The sequence below is a fragment of the Pteronotus mesoamericanus genome, unplaced genomic scaffold (assembly GCF_021234165.1).
Source record: "Pteronotus mesoamericanus isolate MK-2021 breed Mesoamerican mustached bat unplaced genomic scaffold, CSHL_Meso_final contig_50, whole genome shotgun sequence".
Classification (NCBI taxonomy): domain Eukaryota; kingdom Metazoa; phylum Chordata; class Mammalia; order Chiroptera; family Mormoopidae; genus Pteronotus; species Pteronotus mesoamericanus.
The window spans coordinates 26,559,327-26,581,416 of NW_026555186.1; the positions used below are offsets into that span (position 1 = coordinate 26,559,327).

The 22,090-nt window shown below is 39.9% G+C and overlaps 1 protein-coding gene across 1 annotated transcript in view; it reads left to right on the plus strand.

Annotated features, from left to right (window-relative positions):
* ARHGEF28 (Rho guanine nucleotide exchange factor 28) overlaps positions 1 to 22,090 on the plus strand; it is a 275,217-nt gene that overhangs the window by 143,276 nt on the left and 109,851 nt on the right. Inside the window, exons 8-9 of the mRNA XM_054578492.1 lie at positions 840 to 892; positions 1,481 to 1,541. Coding sequence (XP_054434467.1) covers positions 840 to 892; positions 1,481 to 1,541 — 114 coding nt within the window. The remainder of the gene's footprint in view (positions 1 to 839; positions 893 to 1,480; positions 1,542 to 22,090) is intronic.

Consider the following 22,090-nt stretch of genomic DNA (forward strand, 5'->3'; position numbering starts at 1 on the left):
TACATGTTAATATGAATTCAGGGCACAGATTCTTAGCTGTCTGCCCTTGCTAGCACTGTCCAGCCCTTTTATTTTCCCTGGGCCCAACCTCGCTGCTGGTGGTTATTTAACAACAGTAGCTCTTGTTTACCGGCAACTGAGTGTTTGGAAAGAGAACCAATCAGTCAAGGCACAGAGAAAAATACCCCTTAAGTGAACCTTCCTGTACATCCCAGAACATCCTGACCACTGAGGTTTCCTGGAAAGACTTGATTCAGAGAGAGGGCACCCAGCGTGACTGCGGCTTGTCAATGCTGAGCCTGCCCCTTTCCGAGGTTGGAGTCTAACGGCTGTGCTGATGGTCTCGGCTTTGACCCATGCCCGAGGGAAGGCCAGACTTCAGCCAGAATGAATGACGCTCTTTTGAAAAACATGAAATCTTCTGTATTTGAGGAATAGATGTCTGGGATTTCCTCAGGTGGGTATAAGTCATGTCCTTAGAATCAGTGCTATGTTGAAGAGACTTCCATCGGTGAGCAGCCTTCCTTCTGAATCAAGGGCATTTATTTACTTAATGATCATTTTTTTCCCCTCAGGATTTCCTGTGAGAGCTCCCGGGCTTGTTTACATCTTGGTCCACATGAATAATACCGGAGTGTGGGCAGCAGGGTTATGAGATACTGTGCTCGGCGGAGAGTTGATTTTTGACAAGCTTAATGTAAAAACCTAGCTCCATGCAGACGGCTTCTGGGCAATTCATTTATATTTGTCACCTAGTTTCTCTTTTTTGCTCCTTTTTTTAAAAATAAAAAACAAAAGCTACTATCAGCAGATCCTGATGAAAATTATTTCTTTTGCAGAGGTTAAGAGTTTGGTGTCCAGCAGATCATCGCCTGAGCAGGAGGATGTGAAGGTAATGATTCCCTGCCCTCCTTGCCGTCTCTTCTCTGTTCTTCTCTCCAGAGTTGGAGTAGACATGAAGATCTAGTGGTCGTAAATTTAAAAAAAAAAACAAAACAAAAGAAAAAAATCCCCAAATCACATTCAGGATAACTTGAAATTCAGTTTTCTTTATTGAATTTTCTATCTCTACTGTTTAAGACTATACATAGCTATCTTTCTAGGTTGGTATTTTATACGCAAGATGACTTAATACATTTTCCAAAACAAATTTGTACTTGAGGATTGATAACTGCAGATGTTTGCCAGTACTTGTGATTGCTAGAGTAAACCTGGGAGAGAGTCTCTTAGAATAAAATAACCTATGAATAGCTTGCAGTCATTTTTCAGCTTGGGACAGATCCTTCTCTTATTGTTAGGTTTTAAATAATATCAGTTAAGGACAAGGCTAGTTTTCTGTTCATGTATGGTGATACATGGAACATGTCTCTACTGGTGTTCTCTGAGGTTGTTTTTATAGTTTACAAAAATAATAAAACATTAATGTGGCACATAGTAATTAAAAACAACAACAACAACAACTTGACTTTATCTTTTCCAGTGTGTGAAAAGCCTGGTGATTCAACTGAATGAACATGAAGACCAGGACAGACTAGAGTTGGGTAGGTTCCAAACTCTCGCTTTCCTTTGCACTCATAGGGGTACCACAGTCCCAGGTATACAGAGGACAAGAAGAAAATATATTTTAAAAAGAAAGTCTTCCCTTCCTCCCTGGGAGCCTTGTATGTTTCTCGAAACCCACTCAGATAAAATTTCTTTGCCACATCAGTTATAATACTATGACTTCAGGAGTTGACTCTCCATGTATAATTTAAAAAGCAAAACAATCCAAACAAAGCAATGAAAGCTTCTCCTGAGCAATTTTACTCTGAGTCAGCTCTGGCTTGAGCCTTGTCGCATGTTACCTTGTTAGTCCTATGAAGTAGGCGCTGGCAGCACCAAGTGAGGCGACTCCACTGGTGTGTAGTGAGTGGTGGAATCGAGACTCACAGCTTCAGCCTGGCCCGAGAATCCCCAAGCTCACCGATATCCCATTCTGATACCCTGCGGGGCCCCTCTGGAGCTGAGCCTCTAGGATCTTATGCCCTGGCCTCAGGAAAAGACCAGAAGCTTTTCCTGGCGTGTGGCTGTGGTGTGAGTGCCCTTCAAAGCGACCAGGGGCTCCTTTGGTGAAGTGAAGGTGGTTCTTCCCATGGGCCTGGAAATTCTCATCTGCTCACATACATTCTTGTTCACAACTGCCTGAGGACACTTCCCAAATCTCTTCCCCACACATTTTCTAATTCTTCAGGGCTCATGGGGGCCCTAGACTCCTCTTTTGAGTTGGAGCCTGATGAAGCCGTTGGATGTGAGCTCACCAGGGCACCTGGAGGGTCCGTGAAGGCGTCTGGGCTAAGTGGGAGGCAGATAAGCATGGACTCTCCTGGTTGGTTTCTGCAGGCTCAGCAAAGCCGAGGTAGTTTACATACCTGTAAAGCACAAGGGCAAAGCAGTCTTAGGAGTTGCAGAGAGTGAGGTGGCGGTGGTGGTGGCAGTGGCAGTGGCAACAAAATGCTCAGGCTGATGTGAAATCCGGGAAAACCAAAACAATGCCCAGGGTGTGTTAAGTAACAACAGTGGGTGGGCCTGCAGAGCCTAGTGGTCAGGGCGCTTCCTGGAGGCCCATGGCGTGTTATGGACACGTTTGGCAGACACCGGACAGAGCAGTTACAACAATTGGGAAATCATGGGGAATGAAGCTGGGCGAGGAGGAAGCACCCTCAGGGGTGACTGGCTGCGCTGCTGGTAGCTTGGCCACAAGCCAGCAGGGATTTGCTGGAGCTCCTTGCGTGAGGTGCTACTGAAACTGGAACAGAAACTTAGTCCATACCCGGCAATACGCACACCTTTAATATTTCTGCTATATAAGGTAAGAGGAATAATTGACTTTTGGAAGGGGGGAGAGGAAGGAGAAATGAAAGCCAACATCTCCGTATGGATGAGTGTCGCAGCCACCAAAGCTAGGAGGATATAGAAGATGTTCATCCATAAACTGCATCGTGCTCCCAGGAATGTTAGCTCTGAAGAATGTTTTACCAAGACAGATTCTTGGTGGGGGAGGAGTGTTGGGTGTTAAAACTATGAAATACCAGGATTATTTCAATTTTAGGCTTTAAAAACTCACTTCATTCTCAAACTGTGTACTTGCTGGGTAAAGAAGACACGTATGAAGGATATTATAATAGCCTGACCTAATCCAAGTGTTTTGTCAGTAATACCTTTGTTCCTTATGCTAGCATTTGCTTTTTTGTTAATTTGAACTTTTTTGGATTAATGAAAGTCACCCGACTTTATGCAAAGAAAATGATAATTGATTTTTAAAAGAACCTCTGAGACAGAAAAAGAGGCAATAGGCAGTGAGCAATAGTCAGATGATAAGCTGGAGTCTACAACTGAAAAGAGCTTGTCCCGAAGGCCATTTCCAAACTCTTTTGCTCTTTTATAAGTGCTCATATTCTGCTCGGTCTCTAGGGAAAGGCTGACACATGTGGGATCAAAGTATATGTCTTTGCTGACTTGCATTATTTAAGATGGTGTGATGGGAGTGTGCCGTGATCTCAGAAACTGCATCAGTGCTGCTTCAATAGAACTTTCTGTGACGATGAACACGTTCTATATCTGCACTGTTCACTATGGTCTCCAGTAGCCACATATGTTTATAGAATGTGTGATGTGTGACTAGTGTGACTGAGGAATTGACTTCTAAATTTCACTGAATGTTAACTTTGTGTTTTTGTCATTAACCCGTCAAAGCATCAAGAATCATACTGGCTATTAGTTTATACACCAGAAATGTTGGTTGGAGGGATGAGATCTTGGGTGGATAACATTTAGGAAGCTCATCCAAGCCAGTGCCCCCAACCACCTCGTCGGGTACTGATAATAAGATTGCAATACATTTATGGTGAGTCAGGAGTCACGGCCCCACTCTCTGTGGATGCTGTGTGGACTTGGTGTTTTGCTCAAAGGGCAAATGCCAGTTGTAGGACTGGGATCTGATTCTGTTGCTGTCACAGTGCAGAGTGGGATGCCTCAGTGGGCAGTTCCTTCATATTCTTGGCAGGTAGAATGGAAGGAGAGGACACAGGATTTGGAGGAAATGGAAAAAGACAAGGTGGATGAAATGGATCAATACAGAAATTAAGAAGGAAGGCAGGGTCCATTTGGTTCAAGGGTCCATTTAGTCCCTGAGAGAAGTATAGAAATAGAGGGGACTAAATATCATTTAAGAATAGAATGTCAATAGTGGGCAGCAGCAAATTTTGGGAGAAGGGAAGTGCACATCTGGCCGGGGCAAGTAGACACCTGTGGGAATGCAGTGGGATGGCCAAGTCTCAGCTGCCCTGCTGGAATCCCAAGTGCAAACCAGGATGCCTAAATGATCACCAGATCAGCAAAGCTGTGAGCGGCTTGATTTGTTGTTCTCTTGCAAACTTTACTTTTAAAGGGTTGGATCTGAAAAAATAAAAATATGTGCCTGGTTAGAAATTAGGATGTCCAATTAAAAGTTAAGTTCATGCCGAGGACTGTGAAACAAGAGTGCTGGTATCTCAGGTGAATGACGGGAGCTCCTGGAAGGTGACTCTGTCTCTCTCGGCAAGTGATGTCCAAGCACGTGAGCGAGGCTGTGTGTGACAGCCAGATTTAGTGGCCCTCATACTGAGGCTGATTTTCCTGCAATAATTTATCAGCCATGACTGTGTTAACTAAAGGTTATTTGAAACTTACTTGGCTAAAACTATGTTGTATGACTATTTGGATGAAGGAAAAAAGGACGTGAAGCTGACTTATTAAAGCAAGAACTATGTGAGCATTTAAAAAAATTTTTACTTTATTGATTGATTTTAGAGGACAGGAGAAAGAAAGGGATGGGGTAGAGAGAGAGAGGCATTGGTTTGTTCTTCCACTCATTGATGCATTCATGGGCTGATTCTTGTGTGTGCCCTGGTGCCCTGACTGGAAATGGGACCCACAGCCCTGGCATATTGGGATGATGCTCTAACCAATGGAGCTACCTGGCCAGGGCATGTGAGTATATTTTAACTTTCCTCATGGGGGGAGGATGAAAGGGAGATAGGGAGGGGTCCTAGGGAGGATGGTGATAGCTATGGTTGGCATCACCATTTTTGCTTGGAAAGCCCCGGTCCCTTGGTGCTCTGGGCCTGAGGCCGTGCCGTATCTGCTGCGCCAGCTTTGGCTGGCAGACAGTGGGCTTGGCACAAGTACCACAAAAGATTTTAAACAATATCTCACTAAACAGCTTTTCGAGAAACAATTATTTTTTTTTAAATTGTAGAAGTAATAAATGCTCATAGTAGAAAAACCAGAAGTTTTAGAACAAGTAGAAAAAAAGAAAAATATCCCTATAATTTTCCCACTCCAAAGCAGCTAATATTAAAATTTGGTATATGTCCTACCAGTATTTTTTCCTGTGCATCTATTGTTTACATAGTTGTGATCATGTAAACAATAAAATTTTCTGTCCTGCTTTGTCCATTAAACATTATATACTGTAAATATGATCCATTTCAGAAGGTAGCTTAAAATGATTCTGTACATTTTTTTCTATGAAAAATATGAATTACTTTTCTAGGAAGAAAGGGAAAAATAGAGTCTTCTGAGAAGTATATTTAATTTTTGTGGGCTAGAACCACCCCTTTTAAAAAATAGTATGTATTATTTGATTTTATGGAATGGCCTGGTTGTTCGTGCATGCTGAGGCTCAAACCCAATTATTCTTTAACACTTCGGGTCACTTCATTGCTATTGTTGTTTGATACTTCTGTGAGGCATGAGCAATAGAAAGCCTCTCAGTGGTGCTGGGGCTGGGAGGGTGGGTGCAGGGCTGACAAGTTAACCAAAGTGGGATGTGGAAGGAAGCCTGACTTGATACCCCAAACCACATCCAGACCAATTGGAAGAGAAGGAAGCAGAAAGAGACAGAAACAAACATTAGGAAGTGAGGTGCTTCAGACTGCTCACCCTATGTGACGCAGACCTCCTGTAACTCCAGACAAGACCAAGAAGGAGAAACAAAGGCCCCACACAGGAAGCTTAGGAAAATGTCAGCAAAAGGAAACTGGAAGGAAATGACTGGAAGATGCGAAGAAACAGCTGCTCTAGAACAGAACATTGGTTGTAGGCAGACTCTCTCCCAGACGTCCATTTATGGATCTGTCTTGGGGAGCTCCAGGCCCTTGGGTTTTAGTGGTGAGCTGGGTGGAGAAGTGCAATCAATAGTCCTGATTAGGTTACTATTTCCTTTCTTCTTATGTTAACTAAAAGTTTTGAAATGGAATTAATGCTCTTAAACCATAAAAGCTTATAAAACAGTACTTTTAAGTTGTTTGTGAAAAGTTTTGCAGTGGTGCCCAACAAGATCTTAAGAGTGGAATCTTAAGCTCTAGGAGCTGGCCCCCTATTGGCTATTATTTGGTAACACATGTATCTATGTTGAGATCTCAAGGATGGTGCATGAAACATGAAAAAAATAAAGTAAAAAAGGGAGAGGAAACCTTAGCAAAACTCCTACCCTTCGGAAAAACAAGTTTTAAAGCCTGATTTTTGGCAGATGTCTCTCTGTGCCCTAAGCTACAGAAAAGTCTATGGACTCCTTTTATTTCTTTCATTTTTGGGGGGAGCGGGAAGGGGTGGTCATGTCTCTACTATAAGCCAAAACTTACCAGTGATTTGATTTTGAAATCAAGGGGCCAGGCCCAAGTGCCCATCAGTAGATGAGTGGATAAAAAAGCTGTGATATATTACATGATGGACTACTACTTGGCTATTAAAAAAGAAGGAAATCTTATCTTTTGTGACAGCATGGATGGGCCTGGAGATTATTATGCTATTGAATAAGCCAGTCAGAGAAAGACAAATATCATATAATTTCACTTAGATATGGAATCTAATGAACAAAATAAATTGGGTGGAATATATATATATATATATATATATATATATATATTCCACTTTTATATATATATATCTCACACCAACAACAGTGTGGTGCTAGCCAGAGGGGAAGGGGGTAGGGAGTAGGTGGAAGTAGGCAAATGGGGGGAAAATAGAGACTGAAAGAGACTTTGCTTGGGCTGGTGAGCACACGATGCAGTGTGCAGATGATGTTTTGTTGAGTTTTACACTTGAAACCTGTATGGTTTTGTGAACCACTGTCAACCCAATAAATTCAATTAAAACTAACTAAATAAATAAAAGTAAAAAGCTAAAGTGAAAGAAATATACACACACATATATAGATATGTATACACATACATGTATTACATACTATAGGCTAGGGAACATAGAGAGAGAGAGAGAGAGAGAGAGAGAGAGAGAGAGAGAGAAAGGAGAGAAGAAAGAAAGAAGGAAACAAAGAAGTCAAGGTTCTGGGGTGGAAAAGTATCCTAAGAAGTCCATTGGGAATGCAAAGTTATTTGTAAAAATTGTCTCAAATTTTATTCCTTTTGTTAACTTCAGTGAAAATTTTTTTATTGCAGTTGTTGGAGTTTTAAAAATTGTGTTTGGTAGAAGAAATTCCTGATTTACAGGAATTCTGTTGAGTATTACAAGTGCAATTTTGTTCTCTTATCACGAATGTCCTGCCTTTGATATTTGTGACTTCATTGTTTGGATAAAATTCCCCTTGTGGAATGCAAGTAAAGCATTTTTTAAATTAAATGAGACAATTGGAATATTTATTGGCTGACTTTTATCCCATAAATTAGAAGAAAGAATTTTGGGATTTTTCAGGTTAATATATACTATAGACTAGGGAACATGAAGAAACTAAAGCCTTACTGGAAGTGTATAGTCTATCATATTGTCTTTTCTGATTTAAAAAAAAACCTACCTTAAATTACAATTTCCAAGTCGAGGAAGCAGTGATGGATCTAATGTCCTACTTAATGTTTGCTTACTAAGGTTTAAAAAAAAAAAAAAAAGCAAAATGAAAGTGAGCCAAGGTTAAGAGTTGCTAATCTAAGCACTCAGTTATCTTATGGTTCTAAACTCTTCAGAGTTTTAATTTCATTGGAATTACCTTGGAGCTGTAACAATGCTGGAGACTGGATCCACTCCTAAAGACTAATTTAATTGCTCTGGACTGTAGCCTGCATTTCAATTGTTTTAAAGGCACCCCAGGTGATCCTTAGGCGCGGCCCAAGTTGACAACCATGGACAAAGTTCATTAACTTAAGGGAACTTTGCTCTTCTGACATCACCCCTGGGTTTTCCATATTTTTGGAATTTAGATTATAAAAGCAATTAATGGAAGCCAATTCATATCAGGTTTGCAAACTTTTAATGATTATCACCATTGATATTATTGTAGATCTGTGGGAAATGTGAAGACTTTAGGGAAAAATTATTGAGGAAAGTTCCTAACTACTTGAACCTTAATGAGATGATTGACTTGGAGGTGCGCCAATTGGGATAAAGGGAAGTTGGGTTTACACTGATGTTCTAAGGGCATTGTGATTGATGCCTGATGCTTTTGGCATTGGTACATGTAGTATAATCTAAATCACCTTTTTCATTTCACAAACCACCTCAATTCCTAAAATGTAATTGAGGGAGGGGAGATGGCATTTTTTCCTCTGATTTCTAAATTTTTTAATCTCCAAAATAATATCTTCACCCTCAAATAAAGGAGCTTAGTGAATAAGTTAATTCCATAGGTTCCATTTCTAAAGATTCTGTGTTGATGTTTAAATCAAATGATGAGCTTATCAACTTTAAGCAACTATTACATTTCAGGAAACAACAGCTAATTATGAAACAAATGAAAAATATGAACTATATTCTGGAAATAACATTCATAAAATTTTTATATGGAAAGTCAAAATTCCACTCAGGAATTGCTTCCCTTCTGCTTGTGTTGCAACCTTTCAGAAAACCTGGGTGTACAGACACTTAATGAAGGCACCACCCTCATAGAGGAATCCTGGGCTGTGGGCTTGATTGCAGTGTAAGTGTGTTTATGTACATTCAGACCTGCTTTGTACTGAGTGCCAGTGGTTAATCCCCTGGAAGGGTCATTAGGGCAATTAAGATTCTGGTTAGCTCTCATGCCAGACAGTACAAGCTCTCCAAATTTATTGGGACAATTTGCCTTAACTTTTAGAGTCGCTAATTTAGAAGGCATTTTTATGAAACACAGCCCCTTACTTCAGGCATGGGCAAGAAAGCCAACAGAATGTATTCTCTATATGAGATTCTGATGAAGAATATGTGTAGCTAAAATATAGAGCAGTGATGCAATTAGAGGTCAAATAGGAGACCCAAGAGTAAACAATCTGTTGTTTCTTTATAATATTTAAAATCACAAATAAAAAATCAGAATAAAGGGTGAAGTTAAAGGTATCTAGACCTTGAGAAGAAAACTTTAAGTGAAGTTTTAAGTGAAAACTTCAGCTAGGTTCTTGAGATTCGTCTGCCAAGAGGATTTCTGCTGATCGCACTGGGATAGACTCACCTGCCCACTGGTACCACATGGGAGCTTATCATGGGGATTAACTCTTGGGAACTATTAACCCCAAAGAGACACTATTTGTTTCTAAAAAATTACAGTTATTTTCAGCATATAATTTTTAATGTCTAATTTTCAGCATATAATTTTTAATGTCTAATTAGTTCCTTCACAGTTACATGGTAACTTCACTTAATAAGTTAAGCAAAAGGAAATGAAATTTTATGCTGTACTTAAATTCTATACATCTGAATAAGTGATGCAAACATTCTTTTAACATGAATTCCAAACATTTAATCAACATAGATTCTGTACTTTTTGTATCCATCCTTTAAAATTTTTAAGCTTTACTTTTTAGAAAAGTTTTAGATTTACAGAAAAGTTATAAAAATAATATGAGTCCCCATATGCCCATTTCTCCACTTCCTTGGTTTCTCCTGTTATTAATATTTGTTGACAATAAACCAGCATTGATGCATTATTATTGACTGAAGTCTATATTTAGACTTTTTAAAATTTTTATGTAATCGCCTTTTCTGTCCCAGGATACCATATTATATTTAGTTGTCATGTTTCCTGTGCCTTCTCTTGGCTGTGAGAGTTTCTCAGACTTGCCTTGTTTCAGACGATCTTGACAGTTTTAGGAGTATTGCTCAGGGATTTTGTAGAATGTCTCTCAAATGATATTTTTCTGATATTTTTTCCATCATTAAACCAGGATTCTGAGAGGAAGTCCACAGAGGTAAAGTGCCATTTTCATCACATCATATCAATGGTATGCATACAAGTTCATGATGACCTTGATTACCTGGTACATAGAGGGTTGTCAGGTTCTTCTGTGGTAAAATTGCTCTTTCCCGCTGCTCTTTCCATACTATATTCTTCGGAAAGAAGTAACGATGTGTGTCATACTGGATGAGTAGGAAGTTACCTATAATATATCCTTCTTTGTAAGTAAATAGCTACAGAAGTTATTTGGAATTCTATATGGGAGACTTGTATCCTCCTACTTATTTTTTTTTCAATTATTTATGTCAGTATGGTTTCATGGATATTTATTTTATACTTTGGGCAATAATCTAGGACTACTTTATTTGTTGTTCATAGTGTTCTAGCTTTGGCAGTGGGGACTCTTTCAGTTGGCTTCTGTGTCTTTTCTACATATTCCTGTCATTGAGGGTTTTGGTTTAGGGTGAAAGTGTTCTTTATGATACTGTACTGCTGATACATGACACTGCACTTGTCAAAACCCATAGGATGTATGGACGCAGTAAAGGTTAATGTGTGCAAATAAAAAAAGACTAAGAAGTTGGAGGATCCTGTGATGAAGTGCAGAATGTGATAAAGGAATCTAACTACTAAAAATGTGTGAAATACCTTACTGTAGGGAGCTGAGGGATGCAGACCTCAGTACCTTTGGAAATGAGTGGAGTCTGTAAGAATGAGGCAAGAGAAACTGTACATATGCACTGTCTTCTAGGTGGTAGGGTTGTTTCCCATGGGGTACAGGTTAACAATTCTGATCCACTATCAATGTGTACAGGACATGAACAATCAAGTAAGTGAATTACAGATAGTAGGTGCCAAGTTTCTCATTCTTGGAGTGGGAGTTTATAGATAAGGAAGGGGAGGAGACCAGAATGATTCATATGCTAATGAATTAGAGTTGTAGGCCTCAGTATGCACTCATGATTAGTTAATATAGGTATGCATGGTTGTATAGAGGAATATTTGTAGATACGTGTATATACACACATATATTCCCCTGTCCTGTTAGTTGAGAGGACCTAGAAGCCACGCCGTTCCATCCAGTAACATATACAAGATGAGCCATCCATTACATTTTGTGTGAATTTTGGTTTCAGAACTGTGTCACTGGCAGTTTAGAGTTTGTTAAACTCATTATTTAAACCCTTCGCTCATTTTATACCTGTTGTTAACTTATTTACATGTGAGTAACCATATGAAAGGCTATAGAACAAGTTGAACCTTGAATGTTAAAACCAATAAAAATAAGTTTCCAAATAAGTATGTGAAACGTTAGAAATTTTTTGGCATGTTTGGGAAAATTGGAATTGGAATATTGTCAGATAAACCTAAAATGTAACTGAAGATGTTGCCGTCCCTAAGTGTCTCGGCTCTTCCTACCATAAGGGATTTTTTTCTCCTTAGACGACAGCAAGGTGCCGTGCCGGCCCTCCAGCCCTGTCTCTGTCCAGGCCACCGCTCGTGCCCGTGCTTCTCCCTCCGCCGTCCCCTTCCCTCCCCTCCCCACGGCTCCCTCTCCAAGATAAAGGGAAAATTCCTCATAATGTATTGTTCAGAAAAACTTAGCCAACTTGTCCTAATTTTTTTCTTTCAGATTATGCCCAGGAACTTCAGCGTCTAAAACAAAATGATATTTACAAGGGTCTTTTTCTCTTAAGAGAATCATCTGAGTAGAGCCAATATCTATAGCAATAAAAAATGCTGGTGGAAGCTTTGACAATATAATTCTTTAATATGTTGCTTCAGTCAGAAAATCTGGTATTTTCCTGGCCTGAAGTGTTTTAGGTATTTCCTTCTTTTACTACATGTGGCTATATCATAATACAAGTAATGTCCTCTTGTTGGATTTCTAGATCTTATCTATTTTTTTTTTAGACAATGGAGAGATATAAGGAGGTATATCAGAGCCTCTGAAGCTAATGCAGGTTATTTGTTGAAATAAATCAAGGTAACAAAGGTAGATGAGAAATTTAAAAAAATTCTTATTTTAAAAGTAAGGTGAATGAGGATTCCTTTTTTCCACAACCTCTCCAACTTTTTACTTGTCTTGTTGATAATAGTCATTCTAAGAGGTGTGAGGAGATACGTCATTATTGTGATTTGCACTTCCCTAAAAGCTAGTAAAATTGAGCATCTTTTCATATATCTGTTGGCCATTTGTATGTCTTCTTGGGAGAAATGTCTGTTCAGGTCCTCTGCCCATTTTTTAATTGGATTGTTTGTCAGAGAGAAAAAGTTAAGAACTATATTATTTCATTCCTATGTGGGATATAAAGCAACAAATGAACCAACAAGGAAAAACAAACAAAAACTCAGACACAGACAACAGTGTACATATAGTTAGCAGAAGAAAGAGGTGGGGGCATAGTGAAGGGCAAAGGGGGCCAAATACATGGTGATGGGAGATGACCTGACTGAGCGGTGGGCACGCAGTGCAATGAGCAGACCACATATCATAGAAATGCACACTTGAAACCTAAACAATCTTATTAACCAGTGTCACCCTAATAAATTTAATTTAAAAAATTTGAACTCATAAAAAAATAAAAGTTGATATTATGAATGGTGGAATGCTAGCATTTTAATTTATGATGACAGCGGTTGCACCAAGCTCCCGATTCATGTGTAATATACGTGAATTCAATTTTATGGGCTCTGTTAAAAATATAAAACAGGATGGGGAGGTAGGGAAAACAATAATTTGTTTGTTTGGTTGGCTCCACCCTTGTTTGCACTCAGTGAGTCTAGTGTCCCTGAATGAGGGTGACACTGGAGATATGAATGTGCTGTTCCCACCGTGCTTCTCATTAAGTGAGCACATCTTACCATGTGGATGTGAGTCGTGCTTGTAAAGAGCCTCATTTTCTGTATAACATGGCCTGTCAATGAAAGCCAACCAGTTCATCAGGTGCCCAGCCAAAGCGATGCTATTCTACAAAGAATTGCTTATGTTGAACTTCGATGACATGGTGTCCTTCTAACAGATTTTTGAGAAGATTTTGACCCTCTCTGATTTTCACCTAATGCTAGAAACTGAGGCTGCTTTTAATTGTCACCAGACCGGCTGAAGTTATTCAGGACAGGTTTATCCTGGAATTCGGGATCTTGCCTCCTCTGGTCTGTACTTACTATGACTTTTTCAAGGATAGTGTCGAGCAGTGTTACAAACTGTGGTCTGTGGTGGTCAAACAAGGGAACAGAGAAGAGAAGCAAACACTCTTCCTCCTCCTTCTGCCTGGTATGGTATTTTTAGAACTTCTTTGCACAATTGCCGTCTCTCAGTTTTAAAAATCAAGCTATTCTGAGGTTAAGATAGGAAGAGGCCAGTGTCTATATTGTAGAAGAGAAATGTAATGAAAGAGAAACTTTTTAAGCTAAAACTTATTGAAAACTTACTTATGTTCTTTACTCTTACCTCATTGGATCCTCACAAACCTTTGAAGCATAGATACTATGGTCCCACTTTGTGTGACACAGAGCCAGCATTTGAGCCCAGCTATAAATATGGCTTCAGAAATCCATGGTTTTTCTTTTTGGCTCGTGGCTCCTTAAAAATATGATTTATGACACCATTCTAGCCCTCCAGGAATTTGAGGCCCCATTGGAGGATAAGAAAATTGTGAAAATACTCTAACATCAAATCAAAATATAAATAATGCTCTTAGGAGATTTAATTTTATCAGGGTTGAAAAGTGGGTGACCTGTTCTCTAGATGAGGAGAATCAAAGGAAGTTTCCCTTCTTCATGGCTCTTTTGGAAAGCCGAGCCATCAAGGCAGCAGCATCTACCCTGGGTGGGTTGGAACGGTACGGAGGTTATTTTCTAAGTAAAGGATTTTCTAATGAAAGAGGCACGGTAAGGCTGATGGAATCATTCACACTTGCATTGTAATGGCTGTTTGATATTTGGTGAGAGAGTGGCCTTGGGGATATATCATTGAACTCTGCCAACTGCAATTGCAATCAGCCAGAAAAAGCAAAGAAATTAACTTATTGAATATGAATGAGATGTAAATAACATCTTGAATTAATTTAAATATTGGCACAATGGAAAAAATACCCTATTTCTATAGAAAATGAGGATAAATGACCTGTAGTCAGGATAAATTTTGGGATGAGCAAGAAAAAATGGGTTGGCCCTAAAAAAAAAGCGCTGTGCATATACAATTATTTTCTCTGCATACTTCAATCTGTGTGTTAACTGTGTGACTTGTTAGTGGAAATCATTTCATTTTTTAAAAGATGTTAATAAATAATAAGACAAATGAGATTAGAAAATTTATTGCCAGGCTTTTCACATGTATTGGTGGGGTGGTTTTATTGTCAGAATAATTTTTGTATCAATCAATTAATATGCAATTGATCAACAAGGGCTATGCTTTGGGAAAAATTATATTAAGATGAATCTATCTACCCGGAATCTCAGATAATAGAAATGTGTGCTACAGTGTCCTTTCATAGTTCTTTGTCTGCACTGTCCTGAAGTTCTTATCTATTACTGATGGTCAAGAGAGGAGCAGCCTGCTCCAGTAGTTTGTTGACCTGGCATTTATCCTGGTTAAGCGGCTCTAAAACTTCACCTTGCATGAGAATGAGAGAAAGACAATAGTATCTCCTGGTCCAACACTTGCATTTCATTTTGGTGATTGTAAGGTGGAGGTTCCCTTACTTTGGTCTGAGGGCATATCTGAGGTATGGACCTATGCACACCCCAAGCATTGCCTGGAACCTTAAAGAAATATGGGTTTTCTCCACCCATAGTACTGTTCTTTTTTTCAAATATAGATACCGTTGTGATGAATAAAATACACATATACATTTAAACACTTTATAAGAGTTCGTGTAGCTTTTTGTCAAGTAAATGTTTATAGTAAGAGGATATCAAAAATACTACACCTGTTAGGTAGATTCTCACCCACCAGTTGAGACTAAGTGTAAGTCATCCATCCATCCAGCCAGCCAGCCAGCCAGCAGCATATGCCTGCAATGTTTCTGGCACTGTTCTACACCCTAAAACTGAGAATGAATGGAAATGCCCATCTGTAAGATTTTATCTGTTTTCTCATTAAAGATCCATATGGACTAAAACTCTGTTACCTAATGTAAGGGTTGAGAGTAGTTTACCCTTACAGTTAGATGATGAATAGGAAATAATACAGAATTATTCAAATCAAAAGCCACAAAATAAAAATGTGTTAATGTTTATTTTCACTTAGTTGTAATGCTTGCAACTGTTTTCTAGTTGTATTTTGTTTTAGTTATATAGTATGTTTACACATAAATATAAAAACATATAAAACCATATTAAACACAGTGGTGATTTTCGTAATTGTGATTTTGATTTAAACTTGAAATTAAGTGGCTTCTCCCTTTCTCCACTTCTGTCTGTGGCTCTCATCCAACACCTACCCAATAGACAGGATTATGAAGCATGTTATGCATCTATTACCTTCCACAGCTTTGCACGATAGTGCCAACAATTTGAGAAATAATTGAAGTAAAGAGATGAATGTTAATTAAGGCATATATTGTCATGTTCCAAATCTGCAGGATTGAAAAGATCCTCATATTATTTTCACTCTCCTTTAGTTTATTTGGGTGTCCGGTGACCTCGCAAAACAAAATGCAATGCTTCTTGCTATTACTGCCATTAAAAAAATTGCTTAAAAGAGACTCCCCTATGAGACTTGGGATATATATTTTTTCCACTGCAGGTCTTGGTTGCTATGCTTGAGCTTATTTGGGGCACGCGTATCTGTATGCTTGTAGGGAGTAGGGAAGTACGTTTGAACAGTGTCGCAATTTATGGGGAGGTAGTAATGGGCTTCTCCTGAATGCTAATTACTGGAGAATTGTTCAGGGAGACTGCGTAAGAGCTGCTGGTCTGTGGTAAATTAGTCACCAGCTCTACTGAAACAAAATGCAAGTTTAGAGCAGAGCTACACAGGCGCCCAAATCCTTATGATCGACAGCCAAGCTTGGTGACAACTTAAGAAAATACCTCAGTTGTGCTAAATAGTAGTAGATGACTTTGCCTGAATTTAATGAGAGGAGTACAATTCTGTATAAAATGTAAAGCTCTTAACCACTTTGGGATTAAAAGGTAGGGAGACTGGATGTTAAATGAATGATCAGAGCTGCTTTGGCTCTTAGATCTGAAAAGCTGCCAAAACTGCCAATGGTATGAAAGAATAGATTGCTCTGGAAAAATCCTTGTCTGAGTGTGATGGCTTTCATTTGCCTGTGAATGGCTCTTTCTGGATGTCCACACTTATAAACCTCAAGCTTTATCTAATTCTGCACAAGATGGCTTTTCTGAGACGTGACACTCGAGCTCCAGATCAAAACAATCCCCTGCTTTTGGAAGCTTTTCTTGAATCACAAGCAGCTCTTTCAATTCCCAGTTACCTTTCTTCTTCATTTCCACTTCCAGCAACCAGAAGAGGGGAGTTAATGATTCATTGGCTCCCAACGACCTTTTGAATAACTGAACTGTGATGTACCAGTGCGACTCTTAGCTCCCTCTCTCTCTTCCTTTTACTTCCCTAGTTTGGCTTTAATATTTACAGCCTCCTTCTCAGTCTACATGCCTGAACGCCTGAAGGAAGCAAAACATTTATTGCCTCTCCCTCCCCGTGTTCGCCAGCTTTTCACTCAGCCCCATTCCTTCCTTTTACATCACATGGGAGACTCGCCTCCTGGCTGGGACGCCCGAGTTCTTCCTGAGTCTCTACTGTTGAATCTGTTGATTTCACCAAAATAAAAAGATGGATTCTGACTCAGACTCACCTTTTAACTACTCGTGGCCTTCCTTCCCCAAAATGAAGATCCGACGGAGGGCGTCCAAACGAGGTAGAGCACGGGGCTCCTTTACTTCCTCTAGAACCAAGCCAGACATCTTCGTATTCTTACCTTTTTCTTCCTTATTCCTTTGCCAGACTGTTTGTTGATGAAGTGCGAGTTTATACATGTCTTTATAAAACTCTCACTATGTAAATACTTTACATGTAGGCTCCTGAGGTAACCCTACTCCTTCTTATGTTTCTTTCGCTTTGAATCTACCTTTCTGCTATATTGTGATTGTGCAATTCTCTCTCTCTCTCTCTTTTTTTTTTTTAAAAAGGGCAGTTTAGTACAAGACAAATGTTTTAGATTCACTTAATCAGAGTTACCTTAACAATAAAGAGTGCTGCTGATTTAAATGTGCCTGGCTGTTGTGGGATAAGAAAATTACACATGCGTTCGATATCCAGTTTCAGCGTCTTTTGTGTTTTAGTTCTCAAGTGGGTGTTAATTATTTTTAAAAATATTTTGCAACTTAAAAATATATTTGTGTACTATTTTATTGATTTTATAGATCCTCTAAGGAAGGGACTCTATGAAAGTAATTTCAAAAAGAAAGCTTGTATATCTCCAGGGGATACAGTCATATATTACAAAGTTTATTAACAATAATTACCAAGTATGCAAAATCCTTTACCGTCTGATTAATCATGGAGTAGGTTTGCACCAGCTGTTTTTCCTTACCTGCCACCCGCTCTTGTGGTGCAGGCCTTGGAAACCAAGGGACCCGTTGGTGTTCGGCTACAACGAAGGTGCCCGAGAATCTGCCAACCATCCTCGCTGGGCTCAGCAATATGTGATTGTTGCCTTCTGAGATTTACCAAAACAAGAAAGGTAGTCAGTAAACCCTTCCTATCTCTTGTCTTGTGCAGGGGCTTATGTGGTTGTTTTTAAGGAGAAAGGAACCCTTTCATGAGCTTACAAGCAGAAGAGGTGTTTCTGAAAGTGGGTGTTATTGTTTTTGGGGAGCAGAATGACCTACTGCATCACCCCATACTTTTCCCCGAGGAAAATGGAGGCTGGCAGTTGTCAAGACACCTGGTTCTCTTCAAGGATCTTTTTTTCCTTCTCCTAAAATAGAGGGGTGTGTATGTGTGTTTGTTCTTTGGCTGGGATCAAGGCCAGCCCCAGGAATAAGATGGGTTGAACATCCACGGGTGGTAGAAAGCCTCAGCCTGAACAAATCTCCCATGCTGCTCAGCTGCTATCCTTGAAGTTCTATCATGGGGGACTTAAAAAATTTGTACAATATTCTATTTTCCTGTTATGCTGTTTAAAAATTTAATTGTCTTTTTTGAGATAAAGGGGCATGATGTATGCAATTTGCCATTAAATGGTTCTGAGGGAAAAATATACCTATGAGAGAGCAAAAACCTGTGTGTGTAAAGGCAAGTTTGAACACATATAGAAAATTGAGTTAAGTGTTAACAATAGGTAAATCTGGGAAAAGGTGATATATGGGTGTTCCTTGTGCTTTTCATATTCTTTCAGCCTCTCTGTAAGTTTGGAACTATTTATAAATTATAAAACTTTTAAGAACTTTTAAATTACTTCTGAGGAGGAGCTACATTGAGTCAGTGATATTTTAGAGGAAGTATTATTAGTTTGGGTGCCTTGAGAACTTCTTGAGGGCAGGTATCACTTCTGTAAGACTGCTACTTTTTTTTGTAAATTCTAACCCATTTAAATTGGTAGGGGGTGAGGGGGGTAATCTGCTTAATATATTTTTGTATTTACTCTGCCTGGCTGGCTGGCTGGATGCCTATGTTGTTGGGGGCCTGGGTAGCCTAACAACTGGAGAGACGTGGGGTTAATGATTAGGAGGCCAATGAAGAACCTTAAGAGTCTAGTGGAGTTGGAGGGAATGCATTAATCATGCTCTCCTTTGAAATCCAAAGTTGGAGCCCAGCCACTTTGAGCTACAACAGAAACTCATAACATAGCTATGTGTAAATTAAACTCGATTCAAGTGAAAGCAGGTACCAGAATATGAGAATGGTTAACTATTAGCTGCTGATACACAGAAGACAAGTGCAAGTAAGGTTGGTTGCAGTGAGTTGGGGACCGTCAGACAGTGTCCTGTGCTTCCATTCTTCCTTCAGCGGTCACGGCCTAGTTGTGAAGAGGGGAACTGGCCATGCTGTCATGTTAGCTGGACAGGGTCCCAGAACCATAGGTCTCAGAGGTGACCTGGTTCGCCCCTGCATTTTACGGATGAGGGTGATGGGGCCCTAAGGGGGATTGTTCACATGTTCCACAAGCATTTCCTGAGTGCCGGGCACTGTCCCGGAGGGTGAGGCAAAGTGGGAGCCCGATGGGCACTGTCCTTGTTTACAGGGGTCTTGGCACTGGGGATGGGTCTCATCCCTCCCAAGACCCAGACATGCCACCTCCATGTGGAGGAAGAAACACCAAGAAAGCGGATTTTTTTCAGTGCAGTGGTTAGTTTGTGAAGAACTATTGCCTCTTGCCTCTTAGAGGATGATCTAATTATTTTAATTGTTAAAACTAAGGTGACTTGAATTTCTTTCTCATTCTTTCCTTTCCTTCTTTCTAATCATTATCAACATCATTCTCAGTATGTAGGTTCTAGTCACCTGCGAAATCATGAGGGAGGTTTTGTAGGCTTGGAATTTCTAATTTAGGGAGAGGTTATGAACAAACCTCTCATATTTGGTCAGAAATATTCTCTTCTATTTTCTATTACTCTTTCTCTGTCCTGACCCTCCTTGTTATATTATCTTTCTTTTAATAACCCTTCTGTTCTTATTATCACTGTTTTTTGATGGACACACATACTCATACCCATAACTGGCTTGTTTAGAAAGACATGGGAATTTAGAGAGGTTGGTAATAAAAGGAGAACTAGATAAAGAGAAACCCCCCAGCACTTACATATCAGCTAAAAAGTGCGTCTAGTACATTCTTACTCTTGTGTCACCAGAAGAAAAGAAAAAAGGGTGTCACTCAGAAGCAGCGCCATTGGAAATGGCCAATGTCTAGAGGAGAAAGAGATACAAGCAGAGGATGAAAGCAGTGGAGACCAAGCTGCCTGAAACGTACTCCAGGGCTCTCAGGGCCGCCCCTTGTCATCTCACAGGCAGCCCTGGGACAGGCTGTTCCGGGGGCGAGTCAGTGACAGAAGTGGGCACATCCACGGCTGCTCTGCTTCAAGGGCTCCAGGAGTGCCGGGTGGCGGTGCTGGTGGTGTTGTTGTTGGAGGCTCTGCTTTCAGTAGGAGATTCCACCAAGAAATGCAATGTATATTAATCGAAGATTTAAAAATATCAAATATCAGGATTAGACCTTATCTAAGTTTCCCGTTATTATCATTCAGCCTTTAAGATGAATTCTTTAATATAAATCACCTGGCCCAGGGAATGTCGAACTGTTCTTTGTGCCGTTCACCTGCTTGCGTGGCTTCTCTCATTGTCCCCCCTCCAGCTCCGATCATTTGCCTCGCTAATGACACTCAGTGTGAAAGAATGTCATTAGACACTCTTAATATATTTTTGTTTGTTCTTTAACAAAAAATAATTAAGATATAATTATTTTTTACTTCTTTGCTGGTGCGGAACTAGTCTGTGGTTGCCAAAGGAAGACTGCCTATCAGAAACTTAACGACCTTGAAGTGCCAAGTTTTCTGTAGTCATAGTCAAAATAATTAATATGTATATGGTATTAATCATAACAACGGCTGTTTACTAGGCTATGGTACTTACTTTACATAAATGATATATGATTCTCAAAATAGCTGTGGAAGACAGATACTATCTCTGTTTTACAGGTGAGAAAACTGAGTCTTAGAGAGTTTTATAGTTATAATTAAATCCATACCAGGAAATTCAGGGAACAGTACTCATGGTAGAATAAGGAAGGAAATGAATGAATGAGTGATGCGTGTGTACTGAGTTTTTCACATGTTATGTTGTAAGAGACCTGTATGTTAGATGTGGGTGTCACCTTCATTTATTACCGGGGGGCTCTGAGGCTCAGAGTGGAGAAATGAGTTGCCTAAGATCAGGGCTAATAAATGGTAGAGTCAGGCCTACAACAGGGACATTGAGTTCAGAAATTTTATTTTTCCCACTATATTTCACCACCTCTTAGGGGTGAGGGAGGATAAACTTCAGTGGGTAGCCAGCTACCTTATGTTCAAAAGGTACCAACTTGTCTCACCATTTTAGCTTTTCCCTGTCTGGTGAACCTTTGACTAAGATTAGAGGAGGCAGTGGAAACTCTGGAGGAGCAAAATGGGAGTGCTGTTCCTACCTCTTGATATGCACACACGCACCATTTTCATGTACCGATGACACACATCATTGGTTTGGGTAGGAAGAGCGGGACGGATGACTGGGGCACTGGATAGTTGGCTGAGGACGAGTTGAGGAAAGGATGGGATGGGAGCGCTCCCAGTGTCTCCTGGCAGGTTCGCAGCCTAGTCCCAGACAGAGAGGTAGTTAGCGGGACTGAGTGCGCTGGGAATGGAGATGGGAATCATGAGACCACTGTTTGGGCCTTTTTCATGGGTTCACTGAGTGTTTGGAGAGCATGTACACAGTCTGAAAAATAATCCCTGACATGGAAGGTATTAAAGGTATGATGACATTTGAGAAGGTTTAATGATAATTTTTAAAGGTGAGCTACTTTTATCTCATGAATTTGTTGTCTTCCTCTTTTCTTGCTTTCCCTTCCTTCCTCCCATTAAGTTCATTGACTACTCTTATGTGCTTCCATGTGCTTACGCATATTCAGTTTAGAAATTCCCTAAAGGATGCCTGAGTACCATAGGAGGAATAAGTTGCCACAGAAATCCTTATTAAGGAAGAGAAACATTTTTAAAAAGGTGACATAACCCGCTAAGATTGCATTGGCTCACAATGAAGATAGTGTCTAACCTCACATGAAACAGTTTCAATTTCATTCTTTGCCTGGCGGCCTACCTTTGTCAGCAGAGGGAAGGAGGCCCATTGTAAGCTTGTTGCCAAACCACATAGCTATGTATTCCTTTAGTTAAACAAATACTTTGCCA